The sequence below is a fragment of the Rhodnius prolixus genome, unplaced genomic scaffold (assembly GCF_049639745.1).
Source record: "Rhodnius prolixus isolate KJV_2025 unplaced genomic scaffold, Rpr scaffold_10, whole genome shotgun sequence".
NCBI lineage: Eukaryota > Metazoa > Arthropoda > Insecta > Hemiptera > Reduviidae > Rhodnius > Rhodnius prolixus.
Window position 1 is genome coordinate 14519091 of NW_027411615.1, and position 13521 is coordinate 14532611.

General features: G+C 30.8%; 1 protein-coding gene across 4 annotated transcripts in view; it reads left to right on the forward strand.

The window, feature by feature from the left end:
- Positions 1-3936, forward strand: part of LOC141456643 (soluble guanylate cyclase 88E-like) — a 145751-nt gene extending 141815 nt beyond the window's left edge. Inside the window, exon 2 of one of the 4 annotated variants that reach the window (XR_012459905.1) lies at positions 3218-3936. Coding sequence is in view for 3 of the 4 variants with exons in the window: in XM_074132765.1 (XP_073988866.1) it covers positions 3218-3298 (81 nt within the window). In the remaining variant the exon portion in view is untranslated. The remainder of the gene's footprint in view (positions 1-3217) is intronic. The other 3 variants (XM_074132765.1, XM_074132768.1, XM_074132766.1) reach the window with 3 other exon arrangements.
- Positions 3937-13521: the final 9585 nt, after the last annotated feature.

A 13521-nucleotide genomic window follows, 5' to 3' on the forward strand; every position in this document is an offset into this window, starting at 1 on the left:
AATGATTTTTCGCTCTATTCAGACGATCACATAGTCTCTGTGGGAGCGCACGAAGGCGCTTACACCCAGATGCAGAGAAGCGGGAATTTTAAAGAGGATTAGTCTGTAGTGTCCTTAGTTCGCAAGGTTCCCTTCCAGCTCGTCAAGGTCGGAAGGGCCAGGTCCACAAAGACGGCATAAATAAGACACCGATGGGACCATCATCCCTAAAGTTGATGATGAAGAAAAACACTGATGATGAATATTGATGAATATTTAAAACAGAGGTTCCCAACCTGGGACGATATTCCAGGGGGTGCGAGTAAAGTCCAGGTAAATAATAGGATGTTATTATTATTCAAATATTTTCATATTTTTATTCCTCATCATTTAGATATTCATTGAGCTTGTTAGAAAACATCTATTTGCTTTCAGGGAAAGGGGGGCACCGTTGAACAGTTTTCATTTCTCGCCAAATATTTAAAACATTTATGATTGGCAATTTTCTCCATATTTTGTGGTAGACCTGTTGTATAATTGTCAGAGTTTCCCTTCCTTTTCATTGATTGTAAAGTCAGAATTGAGGAATGTTATATTTTGTAAGGTGGAAGTAAAATTTATGTTGCAGCATCACAGTTAAAATCTGCCCTACCGACCTGCAAGTTTGTGACTTTTTTTTTTGTTTAATCGCAGAGAAGGGGAAAGTGGTCCGAACCTACATTAAGTAGCGCAACAAACCGAATATTTTGTTCAAACTTCCTAAACCCATCACACTTCGGGTACAACATCCCGAACTGAGTCATTCTTGATTTTTGAACTAGATTTCAGTGGTTTAAAATAGAAAGTAATGTAGTAGTGAGAGAAATAACTGATAGAAGGTAGATTCAGAGTGAAGTAATATCATTTCTTTCTATTTTGTATTGTGTTCAAAGCTACCCTCGTAAGTGGGGCAGATATTAACATTAGGCACATTTTTAAATTAAAAAAAAAAGATATGTATGTAAAGTACCAACTGTTTATTGATATAGATCTGTTAAGAAGACTTGAAAGTAGTAGAAAACAAAATAAAAAGGTTCAATAATACGATTCTGTGCACTCAGTAACAGAAAATGTAAATTCTGTTCAAATGTGCCCCCCTCTCCACTACTTATACTCCATGTGTTTGATTTTTTTTTTTTTATTATATTTATCCTTGAGCAAAATATAAATTTCAGGGGGTGTGAGGTTCGAGTGAAATTTCTCTGGGGGTACGGAGCGGAAAAACGGTTGGGAACCACTGATTTAAAGTATACAGGAGAACTGCAAACAACAAGCACTGTAGGAGATAAACACAACAATAAAGGTTATAGATGTTTGGCGGGAACAAGAAACGGAGGTAAAAGCGCGGGAAAATGCGTAAATGCGGTGACGGGAAAGATAAAATGAACCGCCAAGAGAAAGGTGTGTATGACTGAACAGAACACGCTGTCCAGACAATCTACAAATTTACAGTGTCACCGTTCTGAATTAGAACAGGGTATTAACAAAAAAAATTAATTTTGATGTATGCCCAATGGATCCATGGTCCAAACAAAATAATATTATGGTAAACACTTCCAAAAGCAGAGCCGTGATTGTTGGAAATACCAGATATGTTAACAATACAAATATTAGTTCAATTTTAAAAATTACTGTAGAACAAATACCGTGGTACTCACAAAAATACTGTATCATAGAATAATCATGTTAGTGACATTTCTAACGTAAGTTTCCAAAACGTTGCACCAACTAAAATACGAGTATAATAAAAACATTCTATCTTTCCTTTTTTCAGTTCCTGCAAAATCGGCCATTATCTGTACAGATTTTCTTTACTAAATCGCACATTTGAAATCAATATGATTTTCCCCCTTATAAAAACGCTATAGCATTTTATTTAACAAGAAATCTTAATCACAGATTGCGATAACCAAAACTTTTTCCCCAGATATAACTAATTATTGTAACAGCAAATGTTAAGTGTTTCCTTAATTCGTAACCTGCCACCTTCATTAAATTAAGTAGATTTAAGGAAGGTCAAAAAAAATAATTATAATTGGTTGGATAAACCAATGGAAGGTTGTTTAGTTTTGTAATTAAGTTAAAATCAACACAATGTTTTAATTTTCTAAATTTTCCTTTTTCAGCCTTCTATATATTTAACTTTTTTTTCTTGTTGCAGAACAAATTAATTAATAACAGGTTTTTCTTTTAACAAAAAAAAAATTTAGCAAAATTTTCTAATAATAAAAGAATAACTTAATGAATTTTAATTAAAAGGTTTCACCTTTTGAATATTAAGGTCTGGAGAAAATAAGATTCACCTGTATATAAAATCTCATTACCTTCCCTGTTATAAGGAAGAAGCATGAAATTATTTTTAGAGGACAATGGCGTCCCAAGATTTATCTGAAGAAATTTCTCTAACGGCTGGAAAATCTTTTTGATGTTCTTGTTTCTTCTATAATCGTTCTCTACCACCATCCTAGCAACCAAACTTTACCCAAAGCTATTCTCTGGCAAACTTGATGTAAGTCTTCACTTGTTTCCGGTTTCTTTTCACTCAAAAGGGGTAAAATCTATTTCATTGGTTTTATAACTATTGGGGTTTAGCACACCCATTAATCTATCATCAAAGGCGCCACGATAGCCGAGCGGTTAGAGGCGAGACCTGCAAAGCTAATATGAATTGTGGTACTGGGTTCGATTCCCGGTCTAGAGGCCTTGGATTTTATTTAATGGTTAATAAAAGAAATTTACAGTAAAGTATGTTTGCTAGTCGCCTCCGTCCACGACACCTAATTGGTAGTTGGACGTTAAGCCCCGCCTGAAAAAATTGGCAATTACTTTACTTACTTACTTTTTACTAATCTATCATCAAAAATATCAGTTTAATATTCCTCCAATCTGTCTGGGACCGCTGCAATCTATGTTCTGTGATCTTTAGGGTGTGACAATAAATCTTTAATCAGCGTAAAGCTTTTAGTAATAGCAACTTCCTTCATAATCTTTCTATTTTGATGAGTGTGTGTGTATCCTTGAAAACACATAGTTAACAAAGAAGCTGCATGCATCAGTTACACTTGTTTGTACAGATAATAGTGTCTCTCACTTTTAAAATTTATTAATTTATTTTAGGATGTTTCAATTTGTAATTTGTTGTGACTTTTTTTTATTTATTTTCAAATAAAATTTGATACTTTAACACTGATTGTGACAGGAATCGAGGAATTGGAGAGGTTTTCCAGATGTGCACTTCACTTTCAATCACCACCATGATTCTTCTTCAAAGGAATGTTAAAGACGTTTGGAGACCAAGCCGTCAAATCGGCTCACCTTAGATGGTATTGAGGGTGGTGTCTTTAGTAAGAAGAAAGGAGCGGTCTTCTATGGATTGAAAAAAAAAGGCAAGACAGATGCTGGAAAGACCACTAAATAGCAGATAAAAGTGTTTTTAAGATAGCAGATTTCTGATCATTAAATTTTTTTTTTAGAAAAATAACGATTCAGTTTTTGTGAATCCTTTTCATTCATTTTTAAAATTTATATAGAAAAGTTGAAATGAGTTCTTTTTTACTACATATTTATGTTTACAAAGAGAAGAAGATTGTACATAAAACTCTGGTAGTTTCCTTTAGATTTATATGGATATTAAAAAAATTAAAAAATAATTACTGAGTGCCAGTTTTATAGCAATAGCAACAAACTAGTCCTAAAAACAATAAACCCATTCTTTGCTAACTGCAATTTTGATGGTAATTCTAATTTATGAATTTTCTGAAAAAATTTAAAAGTGTTTATGTCTTAAATATAGTTAGTAGAGCACAATGTTTAAATTAAAGAAATCATAATTGTCTATTTCGAATCATAATTGTCTATTTCGGAACATAATTGTCTATTTCGAATCATAATTGTCTATTTCGAATCATAATTGTCTATTTCGAATCATAATTGTCTATTTCGAATCATAATTGTCTATTTCGAATCATAATTGTCTATTTCGAATCATAATTGTCTATTTCGAATCATAATTGTCTATTTCGAATCATAATTGTCTATTTCGAATCATAATTGTCTATTTCGAATCATAATTGTCTATTTCGAATCATAATTGTCTATTTCGAATCATAATTGTCTATTTCGAATCATAATTGTCTATTTCGAAAAATAACTAAAAAATAAAGTAAATGAGATTTTATAGTTTATTTACGTGTGTTTAATTTAATTACTGATGAAAACTAGTTTACCAAATGTTTAAGAACAAAAATGTAAATGACGAGTCCGGATAGTTGAATGCCAAACCGAGCAATGATGAACTAAATTCATAAACTTAGCTATCAGACTAGAGTGCTTGAGCTTGATCTAACATTTTATTTGTAATATTATTCATTCTGGAGAAACAAGATTCGTTTAGACAATTAGTGAAAGATTGAAGAGGGGCTATTATTTATACAGTATATAAGGAAATTCCATATTAATGGAACTAACCGAATCAGCATTAGAAGGTTTTAATTGCAACCCGTGCCTCCATATGTTTTTGTTTTTATTTCAATCTCTTTCAATCTTTAAATTGGTACATTTATAAAAATTTAATTCCATCAAAAGGACTTTCTATCCAATCCGAAGGTTTTTCAATTTTTGCATTAAAGCATTTCTAGGTTTTATAACAATAATCAACAAAATTTATATAGTTTAGACAATTCAAACCATATCATATTTCGACCATATTTCTTCAGGCAAACATTAAACAATTAATTATCCTATTAACTAAATAATCAACTTTGTTTCACAAATTGGCGGCACTGGAATTGATAAAAGAAAAATTAATGCGAATGGCGAGGAAATTAAACAAATTATTCGCTTCTATTAAATTATAGTTTCTATGTTTCATGATTAAATAATATTTTATTATTCAAAAATAATAAAAATTTTATTCAAGAATAAGCTAAATTAAATATGAAAGCACCAGTGAGTTTTTGTTAGTATTTAAACTTAATGGAAGATTTAAATTATTCATTTACATAAAGAATTAGATTTGAATAAACAAATTACGAATGAACAATAGTTACTTACTGTGCACTGATTTAACAATTTATTCTAGCAGAGATTTTGCGAATTTAAATTGTATTTATATTAAAAACAATCAAGGCTTTTTGTTCTCTTTGGTACTATTTTAGAAAAAGAAGAATATTTGCACTTTTCTTTTTTTAACCTCCATTAAGTGTTATTGTGTAATAATAGAAACAGAGTGGCTGATAAAATTAAAATTGCTATTTAAACGATAAATATTCTTTTTTAGTGAAAAATACAAAATTTACATTTGAGAGAAAAAGCACTCAAACAACACTCCTAATTAATACTGTGTGCTTAATTATTCATCATACCTGTAAAAGTTGATTTGAAAATCGGTTAATGTTTGGCGTACCCATAGATAAATTCTAGTTAACTGCACTATCACATTTGACCTTTTTGAATTTAGCCCATTCCAATTACAGAAGCTAAATGTAAAGCCTGGCTTTGGATTTCGTGAAACCTTCGTTTCATCAACGCAAAGGCGACAATTACAATGGATGTTTAATATTGTCCAAACTAACTTCAGTTTTCTTACTCTTACAACTTTTTTCGAACAATAAGCTACAAATTTTGGAAGTAATCTAAAAATCTATTTTCTTTAAGCCTTAGAATATTTTTTTATGTAATATATTATATTAAACGAAGTGGTAAATTTTTATATAGGATAACCACAAAGGAAAGATGTATTGTGAGACTGGGTTTTGATTCTCTGAAATAGCCTCGGTTTTTATTGAATTGTTAATCTGAGACATTTATAATAAAATATGTTAGCTCAACGCCGTCGTCTGAATCACCTGTTCTGTAGCCTGGACTTACAAGCCTTTCTTAATTAACAAACTGCTATATCTGTAGTTAGCAAATCAAGCTAAAAAATTATCGATAGAATTGTTTTTGAGATAATTTTAAAACAATAGAAATCTGTTCAGTGAATTCTCTCTTCTAACTGAATATTTACTTCAAATTTAAAATTCTAGCATTTCTTTCATGACTCTAAATAATAAATGAGTGGTAAATTTAATGGAGTTTTCTACAAGCAAGCTGTCACTTATTGTAGAGAAGCCTTTTCTTTGTGAAAAATCTTCCGCTACTTCAAAATATTTCCAACTTTTAACAAAACTTTCGGGATTTCTGCTACGGGGTAAACTGAAATCTTCCCAATTTAAAAAGTCTAAAAGGTGATGTTTTCCAAATATTTACAGTTTAAAATAAAATATTAGTATTAATAAAAAAAATATATACCTACAATAAATGCAGATGAAACGGTATTTATGTAATTACAAGATAATATGAACAAATTATATGGTACGAGTTTGGCGAATCCAGAGTTCTAGTATCAGAATTAATAGGAGATGAAACAGATTAATGAAGGGTGATGCGCCGGTTGGAAATCCAGATAGTATACGATTAGCTTGCCTCAAATCTAACATACGTGATTGGATTGCTTTCAAATGCCAGACAATGTTTACCTCAACTGATTGCAGTACGTAAATTTACTATGCTCATTAGAATTACCTTAATGGATTTACAGTCACACTAATTACTTCCCATTATTGCAAACGGTAAATCATAATTACTAATAAATAAAACTGTTTCATATTTATAAACTGGATGGTAATTACCAATGAATTTGATTGTTATCTGAACTCCAGTTTGTGGCAATGAATTCGGTTATAATCCTTTATTAAGAATTAACGAAAAAACTTGAAAATTAGAAAAGAATGTTCATCTTAGTGCTATCGCCAGGTTAAAATGTTTACATGTGTACAACACAAGTTTCTTAGTTTACATTGTTAGAATCTTAGAACTAAATGTTTGTTCAAAGAAGAGTTGCCTGCGATTGAGAGTGACAAACCTTTCCGAGAGAATTCAGCATTTTATTCAGGTTAGGGAACCCTGACCTTAAAACTCGACGAAAATATAATTGTGGAAATAAAGATCGAAACTTTTTCGCAATTCTTCTCTTAATAAAAAAGAAAGTATTTTTTTTTTTAACCACTAAAAGATATAAAGATCAATTTTGCCATGGTTGAACACTTCCAACGATTAATTTAATTTAATAAATTGAAATTTACTCAAGTGTAGACAAATTAAATTAATCAAGCATCTAGCTAATAAATAACAAAATTAAATAATGCGTTTTAATAACCGTAAAACCTAACTAATTGAGTAAAGGCTTAAATTGCTTTGCTACTTAACGTTAACAAACTAAAATAATGGTAAACTAAATTATACATCCTCTTAGTAATATAAGCACGTGATTATATAAATTGCTTAGAAGCTTAAATTGAATTTTTAGTCCTTAGGGTTACAAGTAAAGCTTGGCTTAAACAAACTTCGAGGCATACATTAATCTCTTTGATTGTGAAAGCGAAAACTTAGCGAAAAGGGTTATTTATTATTATTATTTATAAAGGGCTATATACATTACAAGAAATTCAAGCACACTGTTACAAATATTGGTAAGATTTATTATGAAAAACCACTTTATGACTGTGGTTAAACGTAGGTTTGAGTGGGATCAATACCAGTGCCATTTACGAGAGCATTCCAAAAAAGAAATCGAAATTATAAACTTCAGCCAACTTTAAAACATCTCAAAACAGAGTTACAAAAAAGTTTTTTTACACTTCTAATTCCTTAACGCCTTGCTAACTTGCCTAAACAATGCTGTCAGTGGATCAGAAACTGCGACAGTTGCCCCTATGTTTGGCCTTGTTATGTGAAAAAAACATTTTTTTAATTAAGTTTTAAAACTGCAGCATGCTTTTATGTATGCCCTTCATATTAGAAGTTTTCATATGAACAAAATTTGCTTATTGATCTAACAGTATTGAGTTTGTATCTCAATATAGATTATTGGTTTTGAAATACATAAGTAGTAGTTACACCTTACAAACTAAATCGTGTTACACTCTTATTAACACCGCGTTCTAATCAGTTTGAAGGACAACTCTAAGTCTAAAAGTTTACAGGCTAAAAACACAGCACATACAAAGCGTATCATCATTGATGGATATACATATATGGAATACTTTGGAATGGTATTTTGGGAACATCAATCTCCACATGATTGATCAACTATTATAATTGATTCTGACAGAAGTATGCTGTTAAGATCGATACCCAATCGTTCGAGGAAGCCCCACTTTAATTGGAAAAACATTTCTCAGGGAAAATTCCACAGGTTTTATACCTTACACTCTTACACTACGAAATACTCCCTGAACTGCTGTTTAGGAGTATGTATACTTGTCAAATTTATAGATTTTTCTAATTGAACGTTAATTAGTTACTCTCTATTTTATGTTTCATGTCACAATATAGGGTAAATGATCCAAATCTCCATGTTGCCGCTATTCTCTGCATATCTAAACGATCCCTCTGTCTTCACCCCATTCACCTCTTCCAAACAATCATAACTTTTCACTTTCAGAAAATTTGTGATTACATGTTTTACTCTATGATGGCGGTGAATAATCAAATGACATGTTTTACTCTATGATGGCGGTGAATAATCAAATGACATGTTTTACTCTATGATGGCGGTGAATAATCAAATGACATGTTTTACTCTATGATGGCGGTGAATAATCAAATGACATGTTTTACTCTATGATGGCGGTGAATAATCAAATGACATGTTTTACTCTATGATGGCGGTGAATAATCAAATGACATGTTTTACTCTATGATGGCGGTGAATAATCAAAAGTTTGATATAAGGTCAACAGCCAAGTAGATGGGCTTTGGATTTATGTATTAAAACTGTCACTTTGAAGGCTCAGCTTTCAATGAATTAATTTTAAAAATGTTTATCTACAGAGTACTTACTATAAAAGAAGCTATTTTTTTTGTTTTCAGTGTGATTAATTTTTGTTAATGAAACGTCAGTTGATCAAGTCGTTAAGTAATTTTTTTTTCTTTTTTGGTATTTAGAAACATGGCGTGCTTAGTTCCAAGATGGGTACTAAAGATTTTTATGTTCGAATTCGAATTTTCCATCTGATAATAATAATTTTGAATTGCACAGTTTAATAATAATTATAACTTGAAATAAAACAAAAACTTTTGATATATTATTCCATAAATAAATCCTTTTATTTTATTTGGAAAGAGTTGTCGCTTCTCACCATAGATAAGTCTTAGTAAACAGCTGCTAACGGTCGTTCAAATTAACTAAATACAAAAATTGTTCGCAAGTATTTAAAAAAGAAATAAAGAGTTCTAGTAAAGGGTATACACGGAGGAGACCTCGAAACTTTGGGAGGTGATTCAGCAGCTCAAATTGATCCAAAAATATTTTCTTCACTTTTTCCCGATTCTCAATAGTGTCAAAGATATTTGCATTTTTAACTTTTCCGTCAATATTCGCGTTTTCCACCATAACAGTCGTAACTATTCTATCCTTTATCCTACAACAAATCTGCTTATTCCAAACGAAAGAGCATTAAATTTCCTATATCTTGGACACTATTGAGAATCGGGACCAAGTGAGTAGAATAATTTTTGTTCCATTTGAGCTGCTGAATATTCTATCTAGAAGTTGTAACTATGACAAGAGTTCTGTGCCCATTAGTTACTCTTGTGGAAGTTAGACATTACCGATATTTGTTCGAAGTTATCTCAGATATAAATTATTTCTAAGATATCTCAAATATAACGTAAGTTATTTCTTTTTCATGGGACTATACAAAATTAGAGAATTCAATTTATTTTGTATGAACACCACAGAATAATAATTACTGAGAATTTAAATGAAAGTTTTAAACTAAATAATTTTGAACTGTATTTCATTTAATTTAAATTCAGAACAGACATTCTCCACAGAATATCGAGAGTGATCATTTAAGTGAAGAGGTAGCTGGAAGCGAATAAAGTTTTGATATTGCTACCAACAGTGCATTAGAGTTTAATTGCAAAATAGATGGTGATGAAGTATATTTTTATTATCAAAAATGATTGTGTAAATATCGAAAAGTAATGTACACATAGAAGCAGCAGCCCAAATGGAACCAAAAATATTCTATTCACTTTGTCCCGATCCTCAATAGTGTCAAAGATATTTGCATTTTTATTCGCGTTTTCCACCATAAAAACGGTTGTAACTTTTCTATCCTTTATCCTACAACAAATCTGATTATTCTAAACGAAAGAGCATTAAATTTCCTTTATATTGGACATTAATTAATTTTTCTTATCCTGTATTGTAGTCAAGAAAAGTCTTATTAACTATGAATATTCTGCACCAGATATTATGTATTCATACAAATAAATCAACTATGTCTTTGAGAAAAATATATGCCGCCTTAAAGCACCACATCAGGTAGGCAACAAAAAAAAAAATGGATGCATAAAAAATTAAAAATAAAGAGCCAATAACAACTCGGTTGGACGTATAATAGCGCTAAGCGTGATGCTCATTTGTATACCAAAACATAAATCTTAATTTATCACCAACAAGTCAGATCAGTTAGAATTATTTATAAGGCTAATGTCCCATTACATAGCTGTCTCAATACTTTTATTGTATTATACTTTCATATGATGTATATTCGTCCGATCTTCTTTTTGTTATTTGATTTTTTTCTTTTTCCCTTATATACGACTTCAGTTTTTAATTCGTTTACTCTCTGATAGTCCATTTATACTAATAATTCTTCCAAATTACCTCTACTCATAGTTAATGCTTAGTTTCATACCCTAAATAATTTCACGCATTTTTCTGTATTTATTATTAAACATTTTACAGTAGGTGTCTGGAAATCAATTATGTAGATCTTCGAAATTAGTTACAGAAGATTGCATCATTAATCATTTAAAAGAAATGTAAGCTCTTCTGAGTAAAAGCATGCCACTACTTAGTAGGCATGAAAATAAAATTCGTGTAGAAGTGTTTAGTCGCTCTTAGACTTTTTTTTTTTTACAAAATAATGCTTCTAAATGCTTTATAGTCAAGTTGCATTTTGAAGTCAAAATAATTTAGAAGAACTGTTAAATTATGAATATCACGTACATAACTTCTTAATCATAAGTGTTGCTTGAATAATTTATATGTGGACATGGTTGCTGCGATAGACCTCCAATTGAACATAGTAAAACTGTGTATGTGCAACTTCGCTAAAACTTCCAATTTGATATTTTTCTGGTGCCACCATAAGACCAGGTAATGAAAAAAATGTAAATGAAATCAAATTTTAAACCTGAAATTGATTAATTTCACTTAAAAAAAATAAGTTTACCAGTTTTTGAGACTGTCTCGAAAATGGTTGCAACGTATCCATTAAACTTCATATACTCATTACACATTTGTAACTATAAGTATATATAATTTTATGATTTATAACTTTATTGAAGTATCGTTCAAACAAATATTTCTTTTAATTTGAGGTTCTAGCTGGATTTGCCCCGGATATTTCTTCTCTCAGTCTGAACCACTTTTTCTTGGGCTTTCCAGTCTCTAGGATTTCTTCAGCCATTCTTCCATCTAAGTTTCTTTTCTGCCACCTTCATATTCATTTTATCTCTTATTTCTTCTTTTCTTCCACTTCCAAACCTTGATTTTCATGTTGCTTTCTTCCAGTAATCCATCTCGGTGGCCCAAAACTTTTTCCTTATTGAAGGTCCAAGTCTCAGTAGTATCTTTAACAAAAACTTACAGTTTAAAATGTTAAGTATAAGGGTTGATTAAACGCCAAAAGGTACACAAATCAGCTAGTACCCAACATTTCATTAATACTTCATTGATATTATTTTAAGTAATTTTACTACATTAATTTTCATTAATATTTTTTTGAATTTATTAGATGTTTCACAGACCCTTATGCTGGCCATTTTAATCTACAAAATATTTGTTCAAGTAGAACACCATTTAACTTAGATTGACTGTAATAAGATAAATAAGATATGCATATTTTTATGACAGCTAACATAATTATTCCAGTATTTTACTATAAGTAAAATTAGAGGGACTAAATTAAATTACAATTGAGAAATGAATAATTATTGCTGAATAATTTACTTGATATTACCTACGCGTTATTTGTGCTCACAAATACTTCGGAAAGACGAATTCTAGACTGAAATATTGTTTTAAATCCGTGATTCAAATTTAAATAGTAGCCGACTCTGCCTTTGTCTTTTTTTACTTTAACGTGCATGTACATACATACGATATATGTGACTATTCAGAATAAAGAGCATAATAAAGATAAATCAGAAGAATAATTTGGAATAAAGCTAAAATAAAGTACCTATTTAATTACGAAAATATAATATACATTTTATCATAATTATAACAAAAAAATAAAATATTATGAATGAACAAAGGGAAGGGATTAGCTATGCGGTTAGCATATTGGATTCCCACGTGGAGGTTCCGGGTTCGAATCCAGCTGCTGACCCTTAGATTTTCTCTTTCTAAGAGCTTCTTACAGCTCACTGTCCGGGTGATGGACAGAGTTGTCTGTAACGAGAGAACACTGTCCGGAGGCCGGCAGTGCACTGAAAAAAGCTGCGAGCGCCAGTAACCGCAGATTTTTGAAGTTGTTGAAGCGACTTAAATCATAAAAAAAAAGAAAATGAATGAACTGGCCAGCATAAGGGTCTGTGAAACATCTAATAAATTCAAAAAAATATTAATGAAAATTAATGTAGTAAAATTACTTAAAATAATATCAATGAAGTATTAATGAAATGTTGGGTACTAGCTGATTTGTGTACCTTTTGGCGTTTAATCAACCCTTATACTTAACATTTTAAACTGTAAGTTTTTGTTAAAGAGATTTTTGTACCTTTTGGACAGATTTTCTTTTTTGTATGTTTTGCAAAGTTACATATCTGCTTTACAGATTTTATTAAAATTGGGAATAATAAATTTAATTTTATCATTATAACCTGAAAAGGTGTTAAGTCGGAGTTACTACCACTGGACAGATCTTTTTAAAGAATGATTATAGTTGCGGTCCCCAAGCCATCCTCAATAACAATTTTTTTGAGAAAGCGTTTTGAATAAAATAGGAAGGTAATTTGTACGTAAATAGCAAAATTAAACTGCGATTTCAGTACTTCCCTTTAAGAGGAGTAAGAAAAATAAACTGCGATTACAGTACTTCTCCCAAAGAGGCAAAGATTTTGAATCGAACTACAATTCATTGATGAAAATCGGTTCACTCATTGAAAATTTTAACGATTGCAATACTTCCTCTTAGTAGGTGTAAGAGCATGATGGCACTTCACAGCCACGTAGAGGAGCTTTAACCACTTCTTCTTACTAAATTTTATCAAAATCGGACTAACCGTTATAGAAATATTGGTAATAATAGTTTTAGAAAGGGCCTTACTTGGGTGGGGCAAACTCCCCTCCTTATGAGGCACAGCGTCGAGACTTTTAAAGTGCAAATCTGTACAAAATTTCGATTCGAATGACACTTTATTCATGAAAATCGGTTCACG